This window comes from Hyaena hyaena, unplaced genomic scaffold (assembly GCF_003009895.1).
Source record: "Hyaena hyaena isolate Hyena2069 unplaced genomic scaffold, ASM300989v1 scaffold_954, whole genome shotgun sequence".
NCBI classification, from domain to species: domain Eukaryota; kingdom Metazoa; phylum Chordata; class Mammalia; order Carnivora; family Hyaenidae; genus Hyaena; species Hyaena hyaena.
The window spans coordinates 466,737-491,698 of record NW_024081592.1 but is presented as its reverse complement, the minus strand read 5'-3'; the positions used below and the strand labels follow the sequence as shown (position 1 = coordinate 491,698).

Here is a 24,962-nt window from a genome sequence, read left to right as displayed (position 1 = left end):
CAGGCTCTGAGCTGGCAGTCAGCACAGAGCCCGATGCGGGGCTCGAACCCACTAACCGCGAGATCATGACCTGAGCGAAAGTCGGACGCCCAACCGACTAAGCCACCCAGGCGCCCCTGTATCATCAGATCTTTATTCATTGCTAGTACATTCATGTATCGAGGAGAGAGGAATCTGTGGCCCAAGAGAGGGAAATTGAGGTAGTATCCAGCTGCTTCTTTTCCTCTCAATCTCCCCTGATGCTCAGCTGCACTTGATTTGATGTCATTTGATTCTGTGAGAGCTCTGCATCTTTGCAATAAACACTCTTCTTTACTTGGAAAAAAAAAAAAGAAAGAAAGAAAATTAAAATTATTCAGCGTCCCTTCTATGTAGAGAATCCTGCAAAGTGAAACCAAAAATTACTCTCTCGCCGCTCATTCGCCCGTCTAGTCATTCTTTACTGAGAACATGCTATTAGCCAGATCCTCTTCTAAGTGTGGGGGGCCCCTGCACTGAGCAAAGTAGACTCCCCCCCCCGCCCCCGCCCCGCTCTCATGAACTTAGGTTCTATAGGAAGGGACAGAGAGTCAATGGGGAAACCAAAACAACCTGGTATGTTGGCCAATAGCATGACCATGAGAACAGTAAAGCAAGGGGACAGAGTGAGGGGGGATGTGGTAATGCGCACAGCTGCTGTGTGTAGCATGGTCAGAAAAGTCCTTGCAGGAAGTGGAGAGACAGCCCTCTGGTCCCTGGGGACTCAAAGTTTTGGGCAAAAGCTCAGGCAGCAGGGTGGGGACTGGAGAGGCCAGCATGCCTGGAGCAGGTCAGCCAGGGCAGACAGTCATGGGAAATAAACTTAAGGCTTTGGGGGCAAAGCAAGGAGGGTATTGTAGATCAAGTAGAAGTTTATAGTCCACTGCAAGGATTTTGATTTTCACTCTGAATAAGAAGTAAGCCAGTGTTGGGGACACCTGGGTGGCTCAGTTGGTTAAGCGGCTGACTTTGATTTTGGCTCAGGCCATGATCTCAAGGTCTTTGGGTTCAAGCCCCACATCAGATTCTGTGCTGACAGCTCAGAGCCTGGAGCCTGCTTCGGATTTTGTGTCTCCCTCTCTCTCTGCCCCTCCCCCACTTGTGTTCTGTTTCTCTCTCACACACAAATAAATAAAAACATTAAAACATTTTTTAATCAGAAATACCTGATATCCTAACATCCATAGGTAATCACATTACCCAAGGTGGTCTAAGCCACCTCTCTAATCTGCCTACCTAAGCCGTCAGTCAACTAGTTATCAAAGTCTACCTATCTACCATCCCTCCTACCCCAACCATCTACCCAGCTATCTTCCCATCCTACAGTGCATTTTCTATATTATTCAGAATATAAGCCAGGCTATTATGTCAAATGACCCCAAAATCAGGTGGCTTACAGAGTGTAGAAGCTAATAGCTTTCATGTGTGACCATCTGGGTAAATGCGCCAGGGCTGCTCTGATGCTTTGATGGTTTAGGGGGCCCAACTTCTTTCTAGCTTGTTGCTCTGCCTCCCATGATGCACTGCCCTTATTCTCATCATCCAGGATGGTTTTGCTGCCACATCCACATTATAGCCGCAAAGAAGAGGAGAAAGGAAGTGAAGACATGTCTATTCACTATATAAACTCACAGTCTGGAAACCTTCCACGTGCTTCTTCCCACATTCAATTGCCCAGCATTTAGCCATATGGCCACACCCATCTGCAAACTGGCTCAAAACTATAGGTTTTTTTTTTCTAAGAGAGAGAGATAGAGACAGCGTGAGCAGGGGAGGGTCAGAGAGAGAGGGAGTCACAGACTCTGAAACAGGCTCCAGGCTCTGAGCTGGCAGTCAGCACAGAGCCTGACGCTGGGCTCAAACCCACGAACCGTGAGATCATGACCTAAGTGAAAGTCGGACGCTTAACCGACTAAGCCACCCAGGCGCCCCTCAAAACTGTAGTTTTCAAACTACATTAAACCCAGTTGTGCCTTGGGGCGCCTGGGTGGCTCAGTTGGTTAAGCATCCAACTTGGGCTCAGGTCATGACTTCACGGTTCGTGAGTTAGAGCCTCTCATCTGATTCTGTGCTGACAGCTCCAAGCCTGGAGCCTGCTTCAGATTCTGGGTCTTCCTCTCTCTTCCCCTCCCCCATTTGCACTTAGTCTCTGTCTCGAAAATAAATAAACATTAAAATAATTAAAAACAAAGAAACAAACCCAGTTGTGCCCAACTGAAATTTCATGTGCTCTTACTAAAGGAAGGTGGCCGAATGGATATTGAGAGAAAAGCTTTGGTGTCTACCATGTTTTCTACGTAGCATTATAATCCACCTTTAAACTAATCAGTATGCCTTAAAAACCATTCTATTCCAATGAATATAAATATGCTTCATCCTTCGTATGAATTCATTGTCCTTGCTGAAAGAACATACCATAATGTACTTAATTTGTCCCTTCTCAATAGCAGCTTAGCTTATTCTCAGCATTTTTATCATTATAAACAATACTGTATGTATGTATAATCACTTGGGTGCTTGCCCAGTTATGCTGTAAGATACAGTTCTTGACAGGGAAACAATTTTGCAGTGATTTAAGTTCCTAAAACTTTCTCTAGACACCTTGCATAAGTTTATACTCTTACCTTCAATATTTGAAAGCATGTGTTTTTCTACACCCTTGCCAACATGAAGTACTGAGACAACATTCTTAAATCATTACCAATTGGGTAGGCAAAAATTTTTCCCCCTATTTTCTATTTATATATGAAAGTTGTCAGAAATACTGATCTAGAGGCATTGCTACTAAGTTAGATAATTCAGATTTTCATCAAAACAAAGAATATCGGTGACGTAATGAGAGCCGATTTTCTTCGAAGCCTAATAGAGAGATTGTAAAAGCCATTCTGAAGGGAGAGTTCACACAGTGTGTTGAGTAATGAGCAGCAGTGGGAAAAAAAGGGAAAGAGTGAGAGCTTTGGCCCAAAATAGACCTCAGTTCAAATTCAAGCTCCACCGCACCCTCTGGCACCTTGGGAAAGTTCCATCGTCTTTCTGAAACTTGGACAGAACCTGGATTCCATCCTTGAGGTCCTGCCTCTGGATCCACAGCCTTAGCTTCTACACAATGTTAGAAGCAGATTGCAGTTTGCTGGTCTGCCTATGAGTCTCTCTCTCTCTCTCTCTCTCTCTCTCTCTCTCTCTCTCTCTCCCATGAATCTCAGCTTCACACGGACAGAGATGCTGTCTCATGCTATCCTCCTGTCCTGAGCAGCTGTCTGACACCCCGCAAACCATCAATAAATATTTATTACATAAATGACTTGATAAACAAACAAAAAAAGACATTTGAGAAGTAGGAAGAAATGGGTGTAAGAAGCAATGAGAGACCACCCTTCCTCAGTTTCCATAACGTGATCATGGACAGACTGGTCTAAAGAGACACAAAAAGGAGGACACACCCAAGTTTGCATCCTCTTTGCATGGCCAGGTGTCTACACCTATATCTGTGTACGACTGTGTCTCCCTTCTGGGAGACTGAACGTGTGACCGTGCAGGTGTGGTAGGGTCACACCATAGCTCTGGTTCGTGTAGTGTCCGCCTCCCCTCGGCCTTGTGCGCTGCACATTCCATTGGTTGTTGCATGACATTTTCCTGCCTCTCCAGGGTCTGCATTTTCAGTCTCTTTGTGTTCTGTATTTTCAAGTCAGCTTACCTCCCCCCTCACTGAAGCTCATAATCCCATTGAGTAAAAAGAAGTGTTTTTTCCAAAGCATGACAGGAAATTATCCAGATGATGCCAGAAGCTTCCCTCTTACTGTTTGGGGCTCCCAGAATTCATATCCCTTGTTTTGGAAGCCAAACATGCCTTGGATCCTGGAAAACCTAAGTGAACAGTGCAAGAAGTAGCAGCTCTTTGCCTGGAAGTGTATCGGGAACTTTCATTGGTCAGTGGTGCCTCCTATGTCAAGCTATGGCCCTGCTCAAACCCTGCTCAGAGAGAAAGTTCGCAAAGATCTATAGCCTGAAATGTGAAATTCTCCCAATCTCCTCCATCAGCCTTCTTAACAAGGGGGGACGGGAGCAGAGGTCCCTGGTTCTATTTTGTAGAGGCTTCTTATCTCTTTATAATTCACCATTAATGTTTACAACACATTTTGAAAATCCAAAATTATGTAAATTCATGTCACCTAACTGTGGGGCTGCCTCCGGTCAGATAGATTTGGTATACCAAAGGAATTTGATGAGATAACAGGGGACCACAAATTAGAACAACCATTATTTAGTAATATAGCTTTTCCACAGCCATTTGGTGTTGGCATAGAGGGATTTGGAGGGAGGAGAAAGGGAATTATCCAGAAGTGGTGGATAGCCAGTTTTCTCCCTGACTGGAATTAAGACATCTTTATAATTAGTAATATTTCTCTACATGATTGTTAACATTCCTCAACAAACTGAATGAAATCAAACTTGTAAAATCTACTCTGAAAAGTCCAAATACACTATACTTCTCCACGCACGTCTCTGGATCAGAAATGTAAACCTCCTCAATCCTTCTTGCAGATTTCACGGCCCTGCTGGTGGACGTCATTGGAAATTCTACCAGCTACCTCACAGAGATTTTCAAGTCAACCTCAATCCTCTCAGGTGTGTTGAAATTGAAAGCACTTGGAAAATGGGAGATTTGGCAAATTGGCATCTGCCAATGGTATATTAATCAAAGCTGGTAGACTCCCCACCCCAAGCCCTGGCATAGGCCATGCAGCCAGGAATCTCTGTGTAAGTTTCATTTAGACAATTGGTGTGGTCCAGTTTCAACCACTAGTATATGAAGGCTCTATCTCCCAATCAGAGCTGTTCCTGGTATCTAATGGGAGGGAGAGTTCATTGCTCAAAGTAAGGGGAATCCATGCAGACTCGAGAAAACAGCTTCTACCGGATAGCTATTCTCCCATTTTAAAGTTGAGAAAGCTGAGATTTAGAGAGTTGCCTATTTTGCTCAAGGTTAGTTCGGAATTTAGAATCAGATCTATATGCAGCCTATGCCCATGTCTGGCACACAGTTGAAAAAGAGCTGCCCCTCAGAAGATGGCCTCATATAACCCCCAGGGACCCACTTTGCAATGCATGTTTCTAGTCAATTACCCACACATGGACTCATCAGAAGGCTAGTGTGCTGTACCATGGAACAATTACTGTGCTAGAAACAGGGGAGGGAGAAAGAGAAATAATAACAGATATCATTAGCTGCCAGGGACTCTTTGAAGGCTTTCCATGTATTCCCTCATTGTATCCTCACTACAGCCTTGTGGGAAACTACATATTTATCCCCACTTTACAGGGAAGGAGACTATTGCACAGAGAGATCCAGTGACTTGCCCAAGATTATTCTACAGAAGTGGAACTCTAACCTAGGCAATCTGCCTCTCTAAAGTCTGTGCTCTTGCTCACTATGCTAATGTATATAATAACAGGATCCCCATTAACTCTGATAATTGTTATTATTATGACTATTTACCGAGCTCTTCCATCTGCCAGGCACCATACTTGGTGCTTCATACACATGATCTCATTGAATCATCACGGCCATCCTTTGAAGGACATGCAAGCAAATGTCCACATTGTTTGGGCAGCATCTTAAGGGACAAGTGAATTTGGGAATGCATTAGTTTTCAGACTTTTAAAGATCTAATTGGGCATCTATACCATATGTGAAACAGTTCCAGCAACATCTAAGACAGCCTGCCGTAATCAGACACATTCATTCCCATTCATGTAGCAAAATGACCCTTTACACTAAGCGAGACAAAAGAAGACTCTAAATGGCCTCGTATCCGTCAACTCAGGTTTGCCACCAAATAAGTGTGGGTACCAAACTCACACAAAAACCTCCATCTTACAGATATTTGGGGATTTGGAAATCCCAAAGAAGGGAACTGTGGAATTCAAATATCCACCATTTTAAAGATCAGTAAACTGAGTCCTCTCTAGGACTAGGTCAAGTGGTTCACTCATGGCCATAGAGCCGGCAAATGGCAGATCTGATGTTGTAGGGCTAGCAGTTGACCCCAGAGACTGTGTCCTTAGCCATTATATTATAATGCATTCCCCCTCAAAAAAATATCAAGGGTGCCTTAAAAGGAAGGGGTTAGCCTTATTTTCCTTTAACATCCTCAGCTAGGGATTTCCAACTTAATTTTCGCTTCAACCAAAGACTTAGAGCTTCAGAACCATTGCTGAGCCTTGTGTACTGGTTTGTCTTACAGTGAGTCAGACAAATGAATCCGACTGCATCTTCATCTGTATGATGACAGGAAAGTCAGGTGAACCACCAGCCATTCATTCTTTGACAAGCTCTCTGAGCTGAGAATGAGCCGAACCTTCCAGTAGGTGAACCCAAGATTTGATCCTGTTGGTGTGGTTTTTGTAGGAAGGAACCTCTCCGACTTCTGGGAGATGGCAGAGAAATCTCCTGTCATCAACTACACATTTACCAGCAGCATGTCTGGTGTTCCGGGTGAGTGTGAACCCCCCGGACTCACTATTGCCTCCAGACCAGGGCCTCAGCCAGCAGACTGAAGACTGAATGCAGCCCTCAGGCGTTAGCTATACTGTGCTAAACTCAAAGGTTTTCACCATTAAAGAAAAGTAATCTCTGGATTCTCTTACAAAAAAAGATCTTGTAACCAAGATCTGAGGAGAGACTGAGGAGCCCCTGTCCCCATCCCTTCCATTAGGAGGGACATCTTTCTCCTCTTTTCCAGAGCCCTCTCTGCTCCCTGTTACCTTGCACTTTTTTCTCACTAACTACCTGGCTTTTGTAGGTAATTGAATTTGTGATCTTGTTATAGACATTGTCACCCCCATAATACTCAGTCCATACATCATCTATGCCTCTGCACACACCTATCCATCTGCTTGCCTTTTCCCTGGCACCAGGTGACCCTTTTAGAACCACTTTTAAGCCTTCTTTGTCCCTACACTTAACTGTCATGTCTAGCCGAATGAAGTTTCTGGAATCTGGCTGGTCCTCCAAGATTATCTGCCGCTGCTGCGATGATCTTAGTTCCAGTCCTTGCCATCTACCTTTGGACTAGAAGAGCCTCTGAGCCAGTTTTCTGGACCCAGCCTCTTATTTCTTTAAAATATCCATTCACTGCCATCAGAGTGTTAGTCTTGAATTACGATTGGGTTTGGTCTCCTCACTGCCCAGAACTAAGTCAGGAGCAGATGGTCCGAAGCCCTTAGCCTGGAGTATACATTTCTCTGGAATTATAATTTGCCTCATCTGCTCTCTTCCCTTGAATCTTCTGTGAAAATGACATTGAAATCCCCACCTCTTCTTGCAGATGGCATCTCTCCCCATGCCCCTGCTGCCTTACTCAGCCTGGAGCTCCTTCCCTACTTCCCTATTTCAGAACCCAATTTGTCCGTCCCCAGCTCAGATGCTGCCTCCCCCTTCCTAAACATCGTCCAATCAGAACTTGCCTTCTGCTTTCCATGACTCTGTACCACGACACTTGTGCGTCATTTGTACTCTGTGTTACTCCAGGCTGGATCACAGGTGACTTTCCATGTATGTCTCCACCCTGAGTGGTCCTTGATGGCAGACACAGAGTCTCCCTGAGCCCCACAATCTGCCTCCCCGCCCCGCCTTACACCTGGCATGTACCATGTACATAGTAGGTTCTTCCTCAGGGTTTCTTGGGATGAAATGAAATTTACAGGAAATCTCCAATTCCACTGGAGTGGGCTGCCATGATTTGCATCCTGTCACTATCTTAGTTATGCTGAGGAAGGAAACTCATTTCTAGTGGAACGAGGCTGCTTGATAAGGGGATGAAGTGGGCATTTGGTGGGTTCCCTTTACCTACTTGATTCTGAGGACAGATCTGAGGATTGAGTGAATTTCACTTCTTTAGAGAGTCCTTCCATGATCTTCCCACCCCAGTCTCAACCATGTGTCCCCTCTGTGCTCCTTTATAAAGTACAAATGCTTGGGAAGAGAGAACATATTTACAAGTGGACACCTATTTACAAGGTTGGTATGTCTGATAGCCAATCAGCACCTGGCTGAGTGATGGTTTGATTGGGAGGCACTTAGCCGTCAGCCCGATTAATCTGGAAACAAGGACGGGACCTCTGGTGCATGTGGGTATCACCGAGCCCAGAAGTAAGGCAGGAGAGAAGTGAGGCTGCAAGACCACATCGTAACCAATGCCAGGATGTGCCCTACACACTGACCTGCCAAAGGGGCAAGTAGGGGCATAAATCTCACCAGTGTGCAGGTCAAGCTTTGCCCACCCAGAAGGGACCCGATGGGCCAGAGGGGGCCTGTCATCCTAACATGCTGCCTCTACTCCATGTTTTCCCTATGGGAGAGAGAAGGTAAAATTAACAATTGGCCCTCTTCCTCCATTTCTCCATGGAGCATCCAAAGATATTGGGTAGATTTCCCTCTGAATCGAGCCTTCCTGCTGTCCCTGCAAGGGTCTGTCTTTCAGGAAGCTTCTCCCTGGGGAGATCTGATTCTGTTCACAGTGCTCCCTCACATAGTGTTTTTGGAAATCGGTATTTTAGCTCACTTTGTCATTCAAAAAGAAACCTTCCTCTTTGCAATACATGGTACTGTTCCAAGTAAAGCTAGAAACTCCGCATTCAGTAAATTTGCTGTCCGGTGACCTTGTTGGGGGTGGGGCTTGACGATTCTATGCCCGAAGTGTCAAGCATATTAAAGCTGCCAGTGACTGTCTCCCTATATGTGCAGCTACCAGGGGCACGGCCGTGACCTCAATGCTCACGCCAACAAGCCAGCAAACACTACTGAGGGCAAGGCCCCTGCACGGAGCCCAAAGCACCGGAGCATCTTCTCTGAGAACTGCTCCCTGGACAGAGACAACTCATCTTGCAAAGGGAGAGCAGACCCCGAACACAGGAGCGCTTCCTGAACTTGACGCCAGGGCCACGGCCACGTGGGGCAGCACCTCCCCCACGCTCCCAGGCTTGGGTAAGAAGCTTTCTCTCCCTTTCCCTCCTGTCCTGTGTCTCCTTCCTATTCCCCCTAGGCTCACATAAATAAAGAAAATCCTTCCTTTCTCCCTTCTCTAGAGACCCCTTTCTTCTTCAGCATTCCTGAATCGACATGAGCTAGTATGGATTCCATACAGACATGAGCTAGTATGGATTCCATACAGACAAGCAAAAGCAGCAAATATCACTGGCATAACGTCCTTCTAACACTCATCTGTAGGACCTTTTATTTTGAAATAATTTAAGACTCGAAAGACGTTGGAGTAGTACAGAAATCTCCCCGATACCCTTCACCCAGCGTTTCCCAATAAGAATATCAATAAGGGGCGCCTGTGTGGCTCAGTCAGTTAAAGGGCTGATTTTGACTCAGGTCATGATCTCACAGTTTGTGGGTTCGAGCCCCGTGTCGTGCTCTGTACTGACAGCCCAGAGCTTGGAGCCTGCTTTTGATTCTGTGTCTCCCTCTCTCTCTCTGCTCCTCCTCCACTCATGCTCTGTCTCTTGAAAATAAAGAAACATTAAAAAAAAAAAAGAATATCAATAAGAATATCTTACATAAGTGAAGTACATTAAAGCATAAGCTATTTTTATTTTGGCAAAGCATTTAGCAATATCTCTCCTGAAATGAACTCTAAATGGTGGAATTTTATGGCAGGTTTAGGTTAATTTGTAGCTGGCTGGACAATGATGACAATGACATTAATGACCTGATGGTGGTGTGGAAAGCTGCCACGGACGGGTCACCAGGGGACTCCTCCTTCCCCACCATCTTTGTGGACATTGTCACTGGTGTTGTCACTAAAGATGAAAAGCCCTGCTCATGCTATTTGGAAATACAATACAACTGAGATAACTTTTTCATTATAAGCCAAAGTGTCTCAGTGAGTCCCGACAAGGGACCAGAGTCACAGGATTCATTCATTCATCCATTCATTCATCAAGACGTGTATTTAATACCAGACTCTAATAAGCTGGCTGTTGAAAACTCAGCTCTGTCAATGTTCCCTTTCGTATCTGAGCTTGCAGACCAGGGAGGGAGACACGGGCAAGTAAACTGATAGTTAGGATCTAAGCTACAAAGAGCTATTGTCCTGAAGAGTCCAGGGAGGAGGCTTCCCAGAGGAGGTGAGAACCGATGGGAGTCAGATGGGCAAGAAAACAAGAACAAGGAAAATTAGTCCCATAGTCAATATCATGACAATTACACATAATTAGAAAGTTTCCCAGAATAATATTTTTAAAAAATGATGTGATGGCCAGTGGCAAGAAAAATGATAAAAGACTTAGCTATAGCTAAGCCTAGCAAGAAAAATTTTATGCAAGAAAAACTATAAAACTTTAGCGGGAGAAATACATGCATATTTAAATAAATGAAGTGATATACAATGTTCTGGATGAGAAATCTAAATATTTTTTAATTTTGTAATTTTTTAAAATGTTTATTTATTTATTGAGGGAGAGACAGGGCAGAGTGCGAGCAGGGGAGGGGCACAGAGGGAGGGAGACACAGGATCTGAAGCAGGCTCCAGGCTCTGAGCTGTCACCACAGAGCCCGACGTGGGGCTCGAACTCACAAACCGCAAGATCATGAGCTGAGCTGAAGTTAGATGTTGAACTGACTGAGCCACCCAGGCACCCAAGGGGTTAGTTTTAAAAACTTGAAAAAAATAATTTTAATCCCTATCATGGAAATGAGCAAGGAGAACTCGCAGCAGTTGTTTAAAAGGCCAGCAAGAGAAGATTGTTTTTCCTCACAATGCCGTGACGTTGTATTGTTATTAGTAGCATTATCATCATCTCCATTTTAATGATAACACCAAAAAAAAAAAAAAAAAAGTGAAGTCACTTGTCCCAGATTTCACAATATGGGGGCGGCAAGTACAGAATTTCCCCTCCAGGTTTCCTCACCTCAAACCCCATCACCTTTCCACTAGATCGTGAGATGAGAAATGTGCTCTTCACTCTGAGAAAGCCCAGGCTTCCCCAAACACACACTTCAGCTGATTGTTTGGATGTTCAAGGGATTTGTGGGTTTCTTTCTTTCTTTCTTTCTTTCTTTCTTTCTTTCTTTCTAGATTTTATTATTATTTTTTTTTTTTGCTGTTTGCAATTTTCTTTATTAACAATAAATGCTTATGTGGGAAACTGACATAATGAGATGTTTTACTTTCTTTTTAAATAGTTTATTGTCAAGTTGGTTTCCATATAACACCTAGTGCTCATCCCAAGTGCCCTCCTCCATGCCCATCTCCCCCCTTTCCCTCCCCCCACATCCATCAGCCCTCAGTTTATTCTCAGCATTCAAGAGTCTCTCATGGTTTGCCTCTCTCCCTTTCCCCCACCATTTCCCCCCTTCTCTCCCCCATGGTCCTCAGTTAAGTTCCTCCTAATCCTCCTATACGTGCAAACATATGGTATCTGTCCTTTTCTGCCTGATTTATTTCGCTCAGCATAACACCCTCAAGGTCCATCCACGTTGCTACACATGGCCAGATTTCATTCTTTCTCATTGCCATGGAGTATTCCATTTATATCTGAATCAAAATGGTCAAGAATTAAAAGTCCCTGTTACTACCTCATGTGCAGCTACCAGGAGGGGGTCCGGGACTCCATGGGTGACCGCCTACAGGCAGGCGTGGACTTCCAACCTACCTGTGCCCTGGGCTCAGACCATGGGTGAGAAAGCACCTGGAGGGCCTCCCTGGGGAACACCGTCCTCCACGCCGACATCTGCAGAGGCCGTGACCATGAGAAGCCTTTCTGGGCCACCTGCTGAGACAGCGGCCACACACAGCAGCAGCTCCCAGGCCAGCCCAGCCTCAGGTGAGAGGGATGCTCACTAAAGTTAGCAGTGTCTGTTTTAAAACATTTTCTAAACTTTTATTTTTGTGTTTTTAAAAGTTTTTATGCCTATTTATTTTTGAGAGAGAGAGAGAGCATGAGTAGGGGAGGGACAGAGAGAGAGGGAGACACAGAATCTGAAACAGGCTCCAGGTTCCGAGCTGTCAGCACAAAGCCTGACGTGGGGCTCGAACTTGTGAACCATGAGATCATGACCTGACCCTAAGTCGGACGCTTAACTAGTCAGTTAACTAGCCACCCAGGTGCCCCACTTTTTCTAAACTTTTAAAATGTAATGCACATACAGAAGAGTTAGCACCATAATTAGTAACCATAAGCTGAACTCTCTCTTCCTTCTCTTTACCCCAACCCTCTTCCTCTCAACTTGAATGAGTGAATGAGTGAATGACTGAATGAATGAATGATGAAAACTCCTTCTTCGCGGGAATCTCCCTCATCTTCTCTCTTTTACGTGCCCACTTTCCAATGTCTTCTTCTCCCTTTTTTCACTGTCCATGAAACAAGTGACCAGTAAAAGCCAACATGGTTCATTCCAGAAAATTCAACTTCCTTTTTTGGTGTAGTATTACTATGTATCAATGTTATTACGTCAATCACATATACATGCTGTATATGCAATGTAAGGTAGTGTATTCATTAATTACATACACATATGTAATTATATATACATTAGTAATGTAATCATTTTTACTATCAGGAAAACCAAAGTTATGACAAAAGCAAGAGAAAAATTATCAACTGTGATCCCAATTTTGCACTTCTAGATACATTTCTAGATGTATCTGTGTATATGGGTATGTAATAAATACACACAGAAAATAGAAGATGGAACAAAGTAAGACTGGAAAAACTTCACAACATATTAACCTTAACCGTATTTGGGAAGTAGATATGATTTTTATTTTTCTTCACTCCACTGGCACGAATTTTCTATATTTTCTACTCCTATAATCAAATACAAAAGTTTTATTATATTTGTTTTTAAAATCACTTCCTCTGGAATCTGCAGCCCGTGGCCCTTCATCCACGCTCACCATAGTGGGTACATCGTAACACTCATCATTGCTGTGTTCAGTATTCATTAACTTGACCTTCCTCCCTCTGGGCCATGCTCTCCTCAAGGGCCTGAGTCTTTAATCTCCAGTTCTCATGAAACACAGCAGGCACTCAGGAAAAATGTGCTGAACTACCTACATTTCTTAAGGAACAGAGGGCATAAATGCAAAGTCTTGACTCTAGGCTCAAAATCTCAATTGCACAAACAGACGTGGGAACGCACGTTTGGCAGCCATAATCGGAGCGGTACCTCCCATGATTGCACAGGAAAACTAAAGGCTAACACGTTTGGTTTGGCTAGCCGGTTGTCAGGATCCAGCACGGCCCTGGGGCGATGCGCTCTAGTCTTTATTTCAGACACAGCAGGGTTGAAATCCTGATTCCACCATCGCTATCTGTCCTCAGGCACTTCTCTTGATCTCTCTGAGGCCTGTTTTTTTTTTTCATCTTCAAAACGGGGGAGGAGATACCTGCTTTCAGAGTGGCTGTGAGGACTGAATCAGGTGGCCGGGGTAAGGTGTTGAGCTCAGCACACAGCACCTTGGAACCACCCAGTGAATGGCAACTCCTACCAACTGGTCCCACGGCACCCACGGCGCAGCATGGCGGCCAACTCATGGAGACCCGCTTCCCAAAGGGCAGAGGCAAACAGGACGCCAGCAGAGCAGAGCCTTTGCCCTGGGTCCCTCTCACCTGTAATCATCGGCAATGCTGCAGTCATTTTGTTCAACTGCAAATAGCAATCACAGACGAGTAAACTCTGAGTTTGGGTTGCAGTGAAAGGTGCTCGGTTTCTAGAACTACATAGAAACACACTCAGGTAGCAAGCATCAGTTGACGCCTTGTGGGTTCAGGGCTTACCGCTGATGAGTCCCGCGCCTGAAGAGGAATCTAAAAATGATGTAGACTCACTTGAAGAAACTGGCAAGACCCCCCCGGTGGAGGTGTGCCTGCTGAGCATAGTCGTCTGTAAGTGCGTGGTGCTGCCCAGCTCGGCCTGGAAGGCTGGGAATCCCCAGCCTCCATTCTCTGCTCGTGTGCCTCTCAGCCTCACCCCTGGTCCACCTCCCTCTCCCTCACCCCCTGCAAGAAGGCCGTGTTGCCAGTTTGACGGCAGGATCTTGAGGGCAAGGATCATGTCCCGAAGTGGCCCTTAACCAGGACTTTAGGAACCCCATCAAGAGGATTGTTGATGTTGAGATGAGCCCGTGCTGGAGCGTGAAGATGCCAGGCGGTTTATAAGGGTGGGGACGGAGTGAGTGTGCGCACGGACTCAGAGGAGGGAAAAGCACATTTGCTTCACCCAGGAGCGGCGATGCTTGGACGCTGCCCGTGCCACGCCCTGCTCTCCTGTCCACTTCATCGTCTCATACCAGTATCAGCGGGTTTCCAATGGCACTCGTTGCCCGTTTCCTCCCCTACCCTGGAAGCGCCTCCTTGCATGCTCTGTTTCCTACTCAGGTCTGCACCCTCACCGCCCTGCAGTGTACCCGGCTTAACAGCCACCATTGGTTGACTAGGGCAGGATCTGTGGCACTGGGCCTCTTCCCCCCCATCGGGCATCCGAGAGTAAATCCAGGCTCAGGGCACCTGGGCGGCTCAGTCAGTTAAGCGTCCGGCTCTTGATCTCAGCTCAGGTCATGATCTCACAGTTCATGGGTTCGAGCCCCGTATTGGGCTCTGCACTGACAGCGCCGAGCCTGCTTGGGATCGTGTCTCTCTCCCCCTCTTTCTGCCCCTCTCCATTCTCTCTTTCTCTCTCTCAAAGTAAATAAACTTTAAAAAAATTACAAACACACAAAACCACAAGCTCACACCTTTCTCATTTCATCCCAGGAACCGTCACCCCTGGCACAGAGACTCCGAATCCAACCAAGGCACCGGCCCCTAGGTCCCCACAGACAGGTAAGGTCGTGCGTCTGGGAAGAGAACCCTGACACCACGTAGCTTCGGGGCAGGGGCTTTGAAGGACAGGGCTGCCCGCAGGCTGACCAAGCTGGTCACTATATTGTACTGGTTCTCACAGGAAAAGGGACAGAGGACTGGTTTGTAAGTCTGGCTTCTTCGTGAAATGGCCCTGTGGTTTGCACAAAGCACTCCCTCTTTCTAGGCTACAGTCTCCCTAGAGATCAGAACTCTTTTTCCTGAAGGCACTATTATTCTCCAGTTGTGTGTAAAGCCCAAGGCCAGTTCATGCTGACTTCTGCAAGGCCATTCTTGCCCCATGCAGGTGACGCCCTTTTGCCCTGGCCAGTGGCCCCTGGAGGAGAGCCCGCCCTGGCCCCGGGGCCCCACCAGGCTTCCAGTACGTTCCAGCAGCCTGACGCTCTGTTGTTTTCCTTTGCTTGGAACGAGGTTGTGTCGTGCAATAAAAAGAGGTCTGGTGGATAAGTTTAGATTCAGGCTGCTGGAATTCCATCCCAGCTCTGCCATTTACTGCTGCGGGGGGCTCCTGCGCTCAGCTTCAGGAATTCAGCATCCTCGGCTGGGAAGTAAGAATAATAACAATTACTGCGGGCACCAAAACTGCCTTTATTCCCCCCGGGTTTTATATTGAGTAAGATAATGTGTGTGGAAGAGATTTGGAACTACAGAGCTCCGCAGAACTTAATCCAATCTACCTTTGTCTAGTGAATGCCTATTGAGCAAGGTGCTGTGTGCTTTCCCAAACAGAGGCTGTTCTTTTAATGAGTCCTATGTCCACGGGGACAGCGGAAGGGGTACAGGATGACTCCAAAATTCAACCCCCATTCGCCGGGCGCAGTGTATGTTTTTGTTCCATCTTAAAGGACACCCTGTCTCCCCCATCCTTGACACTTTAATTTTTATGGAATTCTCAAGGAAACTTCTGTCTGGGGCTTCAAGGCTCGGTTTTTGAGATTCCTCCAAGAGGCTCAGGGCTTCAGTGTCTGGGGTTTGCATGGCTTCTTTCCACTTTTGGATGCCTCCCTCGCTCTCTTCCTTTCTGTTCTGTAAAACAGAAATTGATACAGAGTGAGTCCTTCAAAGCAGGTTGAATCTTCAGGCCCCTCCTACTCCATAGACGCCTTTCTATACTAATTTCCTGAATGTTCCTGGACTATGCGGTCATATGTCAGCAGAGCATTATTAAACTCCTGGAGACCACATGCTCTCTATTTTCATACACCAAAGATCTGCTTCCACCCCCTCCCGACCTGCAGTGAAATGGCCTTTCAGACACAAAGCCACGATGGTACTGGCAAAAGAAATTATAGCCATCTTCCCCCTAGAGGTTCTAAAGAAACACACTATTCGTGGAGATAAGGGCAGTTGTCGGCCTGAGTTTTAGAAAACAAGTTAACTGTTTTTAAAACAATCTGTATTTGGGGCGCCTGGGTGGCTTTGTCGGTTAAGCGTCCGACTTTCGCTTAGGTCATGATCTCACGGTTTGTGGGTTCGAGCCCCGCGTCGGGCTCTGTGCTGACTGCCAGCTCAGAGCCTGGAGCCTGTTTCAGTCTGTCACTCCCTCTCTCTCTCTGACCCTCCCCTGCTCACGCTGTCTCTCTCTCTCTTCTAGAAATAAATAAAAAATTAAAAAAAATAAATAAAACAATCTGTATCTATATCTTTATCTGTATCTATATCTACTTATATAGCTCTATATATCATCTATATATCACCTACCTATCTATCATCTCTCATCTATCTGTCTATCATCTCTCATGTATCTATCTCTGTCTTTCTACCCATCCATCCAACTACCCATCAGATAGGTAATATAAATCTAAGATGCAGTGAATAATTGTTTCCATTCACACACACACACACACACACACACACACACACACACACACACCATGCCACAAAGTCTTCTGAGATTTACTCATTCATCCATGCGATGAATGTTTATTGAACTCCTACTATTTCCCAGGCACCGTGCTAAGCCTATTTTGACTTTTTCTTTTTGCAATAATTCTGCAAGGTAGGTAACGTTACCTTCATCAAGCAATTTCGGTGAACACTACAGATAAAAAGTAACTATATTTTGAGCCTAGATTTGTCTAAATCCAAAGCCTGGGCTCATTCCAACCTTCTAGATACTCTCTCCCAAGATTCTCCATTTGTACAAAATAATCACAGTTTGAGGAAGAAATTGGGAAGGCTCTTTAGAGGAAAAGGGATAAATGCTGTGTGCATGCAGAGAGGAGATTAGCTCCATCTGGAGGAATCGTTCAAGAAGTTTTCACTGATTATGAAAGAGGCATCTGGGACTCCTGGGTGGCTCAGTCGGTAAAGTGTCTGACTCTTGATCTCAACTCAGGTCACGGTCTTACAGTTTGTGAGTTCAAGCACTGCATCAGGCTACGCACTGTTGAGTGTGGAGCCTGCTTGGGATTCTCTCCCTCTCTCTTTCTCTCTCTCTCTCTGTCCCTTCCCTGCTTGCACTCTCTCTCTCAGAATAAATAAATAAACCTAAAAGAAGAAAAAAAAGAAAGAAAGAGGCATTTGAACAAGGCTGCCTCTAAATAAGCATTCTAAGCAGAGGTGCAGCTTATCCAAAGGCAGGAAAGGATGATGTTTTCCAAGGGCTGAGAAATTCCCTGTGGCTGGAGTTCTGATGCTACAGGAAAGAGTGATGAGGAGTGAGGGTGCAGAGGCTGGCAAGGGGGAAGTCCCCAGGGCCACAGAAGACGTGTGGACCTCTCGTCAGACAAGTGGAAGGGACATGGTCAGATTTGTGGTGCAGAAAGTTTTCTCTGGCTGCGGAGTGGAGGCTTAAGAGGGGAGGAGAGGAGCAGCGTTACTGGTGAGGAGACTCGTACTAACCACAGCCAGAGATGACGGGAGCTGGAGCTGGGGGCTGGTTGTGTGCAATCAGAGACTCGAGTGGTGTTCAAGAGACAGATCCAAGAGGGTGTGATTATGGTAGAGGATCACCGGGAGGTAACCAAACATCAGTCCCCAGTTCGCACTACTGAGCAGCAAAGACCAATTCCTGAGATGGAGAAGCATGGGAGAGGCTGGGGGGCGGGACATGGATATTGAGCATCAGGAACGTTAAGGATGTTCAAGCCATAAAGTGTGGTGGTTGTGAGCAGAGGCTCCAGACTCAGGTCATGCCAAAGTCACTAACTACTGTGTAACTAATCAAATTGCAGAATCATTCAGACCCTCAGTGTCCTCTTCTATAAAACAGTACTTCTGATATCTACATTACATGTTTTTATGAGGATTGAATGACATAATGTAGGTACAGAACTTAGGTAAGTACCTGATACACAGCACGTGCTCAGTAAGTCAAGGCAAAAAGTCATAGCCTCGTTACAAAAATTGATAAGTGTTCTGGAGAGTTGACTGTTCTTTTTTTAAAATTGTTTTTAATGTTTATTTATTTCTTGAGAGAGAGCACGAGCAGGGGAGGAGAAGAGAGAGAGGGAGACACAGAATCTGAAGCAGGCTTCAGGCTCTGAGCTGTCAGCACAGAGCCCGATGCGGGGCTCGAACTCATGAACCGTGAAATCATGACCTGAGCTGAAGTCAGACACTTAACCGATGAGCCACCCAAGCACCCCAAGGGTTGACTGTTCTGACTCAGGATAAAATTCAAAATACAATTCCTTCCTACATTTTTAATGAAATCTCTTTCTAACATTGTAAGCCCTGTTTCCACTTTAATAAATATATAACTGATAGATGAGTGGATAAAGAAGATGTTGTATACATATACAATAGAGTATTAGCCATAAAAAGAATGAAATCTTGCCCTTTGCAACAACACGGATGGAGCTACGGAGTATAATGCTAAGTGAAATTAAGTCAGAGAAAGACAAATACCATATGATTTCACTCTTATATGGAATTTAAGAGTCAAAACAAACAAGCAAGGGAAAACAAAACAGAGGGAGAGCAAGAGAAGGCAGGGGGAGAGAGGGAGAGAGAGAAACCAAGAAACAAACTCTTAACTATAGAGGACAAACAGATGATTACCAGAGGGGCAGTGGGTAGGGAATGAGAGAAACAGGTGATGGGGATTAAGACTACACTTATCTTGATGAACACTGAGTAATGTGTGAAATTGTTGAATTATTATATTGTACACCTGAGACTAATATAACACTGTTAACTACACTGGAATTAAAAATAAAAATCAAAAAATATATCTATAAACCTGCTAAATTATAATTTTCAAAAAGGTAAAAACATGACTCATAAAAATAGGAAATGAACGCATGTCAGAGATATTATTCAACCATTAGTTAATGAATTAATTAAGATTCGTTCAACAGAGAGTTTGAAGAACAGGGATTTTTATAGTCGGTCCTAGGAATTTAGAAATAAATTTGCTAATAGATATCCTACAGCAATAAATTCTTTGTTTTTTACTAGACAAAAATCAATTGCACCTTTACCACACAAAATTCATTTACATTGCTTATGGAAAGGAATTATTTGCATTCCTCTCACACACAAGTCATTCACATTGCTATCAGTTAACCTCTTCAGAGTTGTAAAAACTTACTCAATAAATCAATCAAAGGCACGTACTTTTACATAACCAGATAATCCCCACAGAGTCTGCTGGACAATACCCAGAACTCATTTCCGGGTTTTAAATCACTTTTCTGGATAATAACTAATGACGCTTCATTGGAAGATTATGATCAATATCCTAATATAACCTTTAAATCACTAGAAGGTGAGCTCTGTAAGAGAAAGCCTCTTTTCCTTCTTATTTATTGTTGTATCTCTTGTGTCTATTACTGCCCAGCATGTAGTGAATGCTTAATGCATTTTTAATCCGTCAATAATAATTGCTATTATTTATTGTATATTCCATACCAGGAACTTTGCAAGATGCTTTGTGTAAATCTTCTCATTTCATCCTGCTGATCACCACCTGGTAACATATACCCATGCACGTGTACACAGTCACACACACAGGTGCATACATATGCCCTCATCCCCATGCAAAACACCTATACCCATGCCTGCACACACTCACACACGTGCACACACACATACTGACACCCCGTACCCACTGCACCATCAAATTATTCTCCATTTCCCTATCAGCAAACCATCCCCTTCCATGATATGAGTCACCATATCATCTACCTCTCACACTAGAAATGCCTCCACCTGATCCATTTTTGTTTAATGCTTTAGATCCCTTTTTAATATTTGCTCTCAGTTGGCCTTCTCCACCTGTCTCTTGCATTCTCACCACGGCTCTTCTGGGCACTGATGAAGCTACGCTGTGTGACCTGTCTGTCTCAGAGCCACCTGAGGTCAGGGGAGACGCTATCCACTAAGCACAGACAGAGGGAGGAGGCTTGCTAAACCCTTGCTGATTGCAGTGGTCTGGGGTTGCATCTTCCAGGGTGTCCTCAGCTGCTCCTTGAAGAGGGGGCCGTCACAGCTGCCCCCCTCACCTCGGCCATCCACAAGCTCAAACCTTGCCTGATGGAGCTGTGTCGCTTTTTCCAGCAATGCCTCTGTGTGACCCAGAAGAGAGACCCCGGATTGGAGGCCACGAGGTAACCTGAGCCAGTTGCTGCTTTTCCCAGTCGGTATTTAGAGGCTACTCATGCTGTGTGGCTGCTCTGCTGGCCACGGGTTGACCAGGTGGAGACAGGTGACTGGGGGTACATCAGGGAATCAGCTGTCCAGTGAGTCTTCTACGGGATCCTCACTTCCTTGGTAGCCAGGATAGAACCTCATTCATTCCTGGGTCCTCAGAACTCAGTGCAGGACTTGACATTGCAAAGGCATCTGAGTTGAGTCAAGTCAAGCTGAGTCACACCTGGTGGAATGATTACATAGGACTTCGAGGGGTCCTGGAGTCCCCAGGGCCTCAGCCTGGTGAGATTTGCCAGAATAGTCAGAGAGTCTGTTGTATATAAAAGCCACATCTTCTTTATTCATTCATCAGTTGATGTGGTTTATATATACATTGGAATACTACCAGGCAATGAGAAAGAATGAAATCTCGCCATTTGCAATAATGTGGATGGAACTGGAGGGTATTATGCTGAGTGAAATAAGTCCGTCAGAGAGACAGATATGATAATGTTTTCACTCACATGTGGAGCTTGAGAAACTTAACAGAAGACCAAGTGGGAAGGGAAGGTGAAAAAAATAGTTACAAACAGAGAGGGAGGGAGGCAAACCATAAGAGATTCTTAAATACAGAGAACGAACTGAAGGTTGTTGGGGGTGGGTGGGGGAGAGGGGAAAATGGGTGATGGGCATTGAGGGGGGCACTTGTTGGGATGAGCACCAGGTGTTGTATGTAAGCGATGAATCATAGGAATCTACCCCCAAAACCAGGAACACACTTACACACTGTATGTTAGCTACCTTGGCAATAAATTGTCTTTCAAAAATAATAATAATAAAAGATGTATTGTCTTTAAAAAAAAAACAAAGAAGAGAATAGTCAGAGGGTATGTCCATCTTAATTCCGGATCTTTCTATATCCCTAGCAGCCATCTGCTGGCCAAATGTGAAGATTGTAAAAAGAAATTGAGAAGGCAGACCCTGCTTCATATTAGAAGTTCTAGGTGTGGACATCTTCTCGCCCTTGATGATGACATTCTACCCCTTCTTCTGGCGTTTATTCTTGGTTGTAAATCCAGAACCACACAAACATGGCTAAATACTTCTGCTCCGGTGGTCTGGGGCCAATCTCTCAGATCTTTAATGTTACTTTCCAAGTCCACTCATGACCCTCCAGCATTTCAAATCTCCGTCACCCACTGGCTCTGAACCCTGTCCGGGTTTGTAGCCTGTTTTTGCTGTGTCCTTGCCTTGAATCCCTTAATCCGTGTGGATGCTTCCTCCATCCGGAGAGGGAGAGAGACGCAGAATCAGAAGCAGGCTCCAGGCTCCGAGCTGTCAACACAGAACCCGATGTGGGGTTCGAACTCACAGACCATGAGATCATGACCTGAGCCGTAGTCAGGTGCTTAACCAACTGAGCCACTAGGTGCCCATGTTTTGGAAGCTTTCCAAGCAAGCAATTTGTGGCTATTAGAAGAAAACCTTGTCACGCTTGCACACTGCCAAGCTAGCTGAGTGGGGGAAGGATTCAGCCACAGAGCCAGGCCCTCAAAGCTAGTAGGTAGGTTAGTGTGCTGTATGGAGGGGTGGGGTTGAAACCAAGCAGAACCTAGGTTTAAATTTAGGCGCTGCCACTTATAAGCTAGGTAGGCTTGTCATTTAATCTCTCTGAGCCTCAGTGTGTTTCCCCACAAAATGGGGGTGGCCTCATCAGAATAGCACTGTGTTCTGGCATGAAACGGATCACCTGGGTAAAAACCCACCCTGTCTCTTGTGAGCAGTGTGTCCTCAGGCAAATCAGTTCATCTCTGTGCCCTAGTTTCCTCCGTCTCTCAGGTGTGCTATAAATTGAGGGTGATGGAGCCCTGGAAATCTTTACAAGAGGCTTTACTTGAGCAGTTAGTTGTTCCCCAAGGAATGCCGGAATCACAGAACGATGGGAGAGAAAGTAGAAGCTGGTTGGCCCCGCCTCCTGATGTAGCCCAGGAGGGATTGACAGGGCAGCATATTCCGGAGCCCCGCGGTGAGCCAGCAGCACAGTCTGCACCAAAAGCTCTTCTTCCTAGTAATGTTCTCAGTGCTCCTTCCCTTAAGTGCTTTGAAGAGATCTCTGAAGCCCCAGCAGAGAGTAGGATACTATCTTGTAAGGACTTGATGCCTTGTTTTAACAGTAACAGCCCTGCGCTCTCCCCCCACCTCACCCCAAAAATACATAAATGAACATCGTCATTTGCTGAGCACCTGTTGCAACCCTGGTCCTGCTCAGAAACTGGGCAAATGTTATTTCACTTAATCCCTGTGATACCAGGTGAGCGTAGGTGCTATTATGGCCTCTTGTAAGTATATGAAAAAAACAAGGCCCACGGAATTGAGTCTAGGAAGCGATGATGCCAAGACTAAAAATACATCATTTTCACTCTGGAGTCTAAGCTTGGTCCCTACTCAGGCTCATCCTCTGCCCCTCCCCCCACATCCTTTAAAGATGGAAAGGGGGTTCTTGCTGTGAATAATTGGTCGCTATGACATTTTTTAAAAAATTTTGAGTAGAGGAGGGATTGGACAGAGGGCAGAGAGAGAGAGAGAGGGAGAGAGAGAATCCCAAGCAGGCTCCATACTCAGTGCAGAGCCCAACATGGGGCTCGATCTCACAACCATGAGATCATGACCTGAGCAGAAATCAAGAGTCAGACGCACAACTGACTGAGCCACCCAGGCGCCTGTGATTTTTTAAATTATGCTTGTCTTCCACTAGCCAAAAAGGGATGGTGATTGCTTTCCACTCTAATTGGAATCTTCAGGTACTGTCTTGAATACTATTCCTGGTTTCTGAAAAATGCAACATACATCTGTCAGAGGATGAAAAGGGTGCCCCACTCACACAGTAAGTATGCACTTGACCTTGTTGTAAGTTGGCAATAAATGCCTTCTCTGAAGGAGCTCTAGAATTCAGTGATTGTCCTATCTTCGTCAGGGGCCAAAAAGAGCAGGTGCAGCTCAGGTAGTCATCATTAATCTAGACAAAAAGAGTCGAGGGTATTTCTGATTCCTCTTTGCCTAACACTGTGATGTTTGCAGTTAGGTATGGGGGTGGGGGCAGGAGTCAGCCCAGCCAAGCACTATTGCTTTCTATGTGATCTCAGACAAGTGTCTCATCCTCCCTGACTCCTGTATAAGCTAAAAATACACATGCACAAAGAAGAATCAAACAAAACAGACCCCATGTGAACACTGAAATCCCTGACCAAAGCAAAATGAGTAGAAATAATCCAAGAATAAGAAGGCAGCCTGAGGGGCTAGAAGTGGGGTGTGTGGTACCCCTCTCCTGGTCTTTGGTGGCATCAAAGCCGCATTTACTCCCAGAGAGGCCAGACATGAGCTGTTTCCCCTCTTGCTCCTGCACACAAAAGCGGCTGATCTGACACATCTGGTCTCCCAGCTTATGGTTTGGCCATTAGCTGGACTATCAGTCAAAGGATAGTCTTGCCTTCTAAAACTCATGGAACTATAAGGAACTTACATCGCCTTTATTCTGCAGCATAAGAGCCAAGCATCTGGGGTGGAGGTAGGGTGCGATGGGGCTGGGAAGCTCAGCAGTCCAAGACAGAAATTCCTTTACCAGGGATGGGGGGGCGGGCAGAAAATCTTGCTAGCTACTTACCACTGAATAGCTCTTCTTTTGTCCTTGCCGCATTAAAATCTTCACACAAACAACATATTACATCTACGGAATGACACATTAATGACCTTAGAGTTGCTTTATGCAAACTGGGGAGATGAGGTAGACATAGCTGGGGAACTGGAAGCCATCACATCACTGGGCGTGGAGTGGCGGCTTGAGAGCTGGCCCCTTCTCCACTTAGCTGCCAACCAGCAGGGTTCTTGCCACACCCTTCCTCTCTGACATGGACTCCTGAGTCCCCATCCACTGCACTGTTACACCCTCACCTCTTCCCAAGGGAGGAGCGGGGGCCCTTGCTGTTGGCGATGCAGTGTTTCTTTCTTTCTCAGTACCTTGAATTCCCTCTTCCTTTTCTCTTCCAGCCTTAAAACAAAAATGCCTCTGGAATATCTGCCGGTCTGTGTGAGGCCTTGAAAGGATGATGGGACCTAGAAATAAAGAGACGGCATCCTTTTTCTCTGGCCCCTGGCCCGAGTTGGCTGGATTTGAAAAATTCACCAGGCTCCAGCTAGATCATCAATGAACTGAAAGAGGTTCTCTGGGGAAGTAGCAATTCTTTCCCTCTTGTGAACACTGCAAAGGTGGAAGACCAAGTGTTAGAGGCTGCACAGAACCCAAATCCATGGTCAAAAACCCCCTGCGATGCTTAGAGTGATCCTGAGATGGGAGAAATGGGTTGAGGGGTGTCACGCTAGCAAGAACAAATGAGTCCAGGCACTGAGACTCTGACACAGTATCCAGAGTGACCTACACTTGGGCTTTTAGGAAGACAACAAGGTAGATAAAGAAAGGTGAGCCCATGCCCTGGAGAGAG

At 45.5% G+C, this 24,962-nt stretch overlaps 1 protein-coding gene across 1 annotated transcript in view; it reads left to right on the top strand.

The window, feature by feature from the left end:
• Positions 1 to 24,571, top strand: part of HHLA1 (HERV-H LTR-associating 1) — a 33,098-nt gene extending 8,527 nt beyond the window's left edge. The window contains exons 7-16 of the mRNA XM_039221189.1: positions 4,561 to 4,644; positions 6,264 to 6,320; positions 6,428 to 6,520; positions 8,765 to 9,004; positions 11,614 to 11,850; positions 14,782 to 14,850; positions 15,200 to 15,250; positions 20,288 to 20,444; positions 23,268 to 23,350; positions 24,511 to 24,571. Of these exons, the coding sequence (XP_039077120.1) occupies positions 4,561 to 4,644; positions 6,264 to 6,320; positions 6,428 to 6,520; positions 8,765 to 9,004; positions 11,614 to 11,850; positions 14,782 to 14,850; positions 15,200 to 15,250; positions 20,288 to 20,444; positions 23,268 to 23,350; positions 24,511 to 24,554 (1,115 nt within the window). The 3' untranslated portion in view covers positions 24,555 to 24,571. The remainder of the gene's footprint in view (positions 1 to 4,560; positions 4,645 to 6,263; positions 6,321 to 6,427; positions 6,521 to 8,764; positions 9,005 to 11,613; positions 11,851 to 14,781; positions 14,851 to 15,199; positions 15,251 to 20,287; positions 20,445 to 23,267; positions 23,351 to 24,510) is intronic.
• Positions 24,572 to 24,962: the final 391 nt, after the last annotated feature.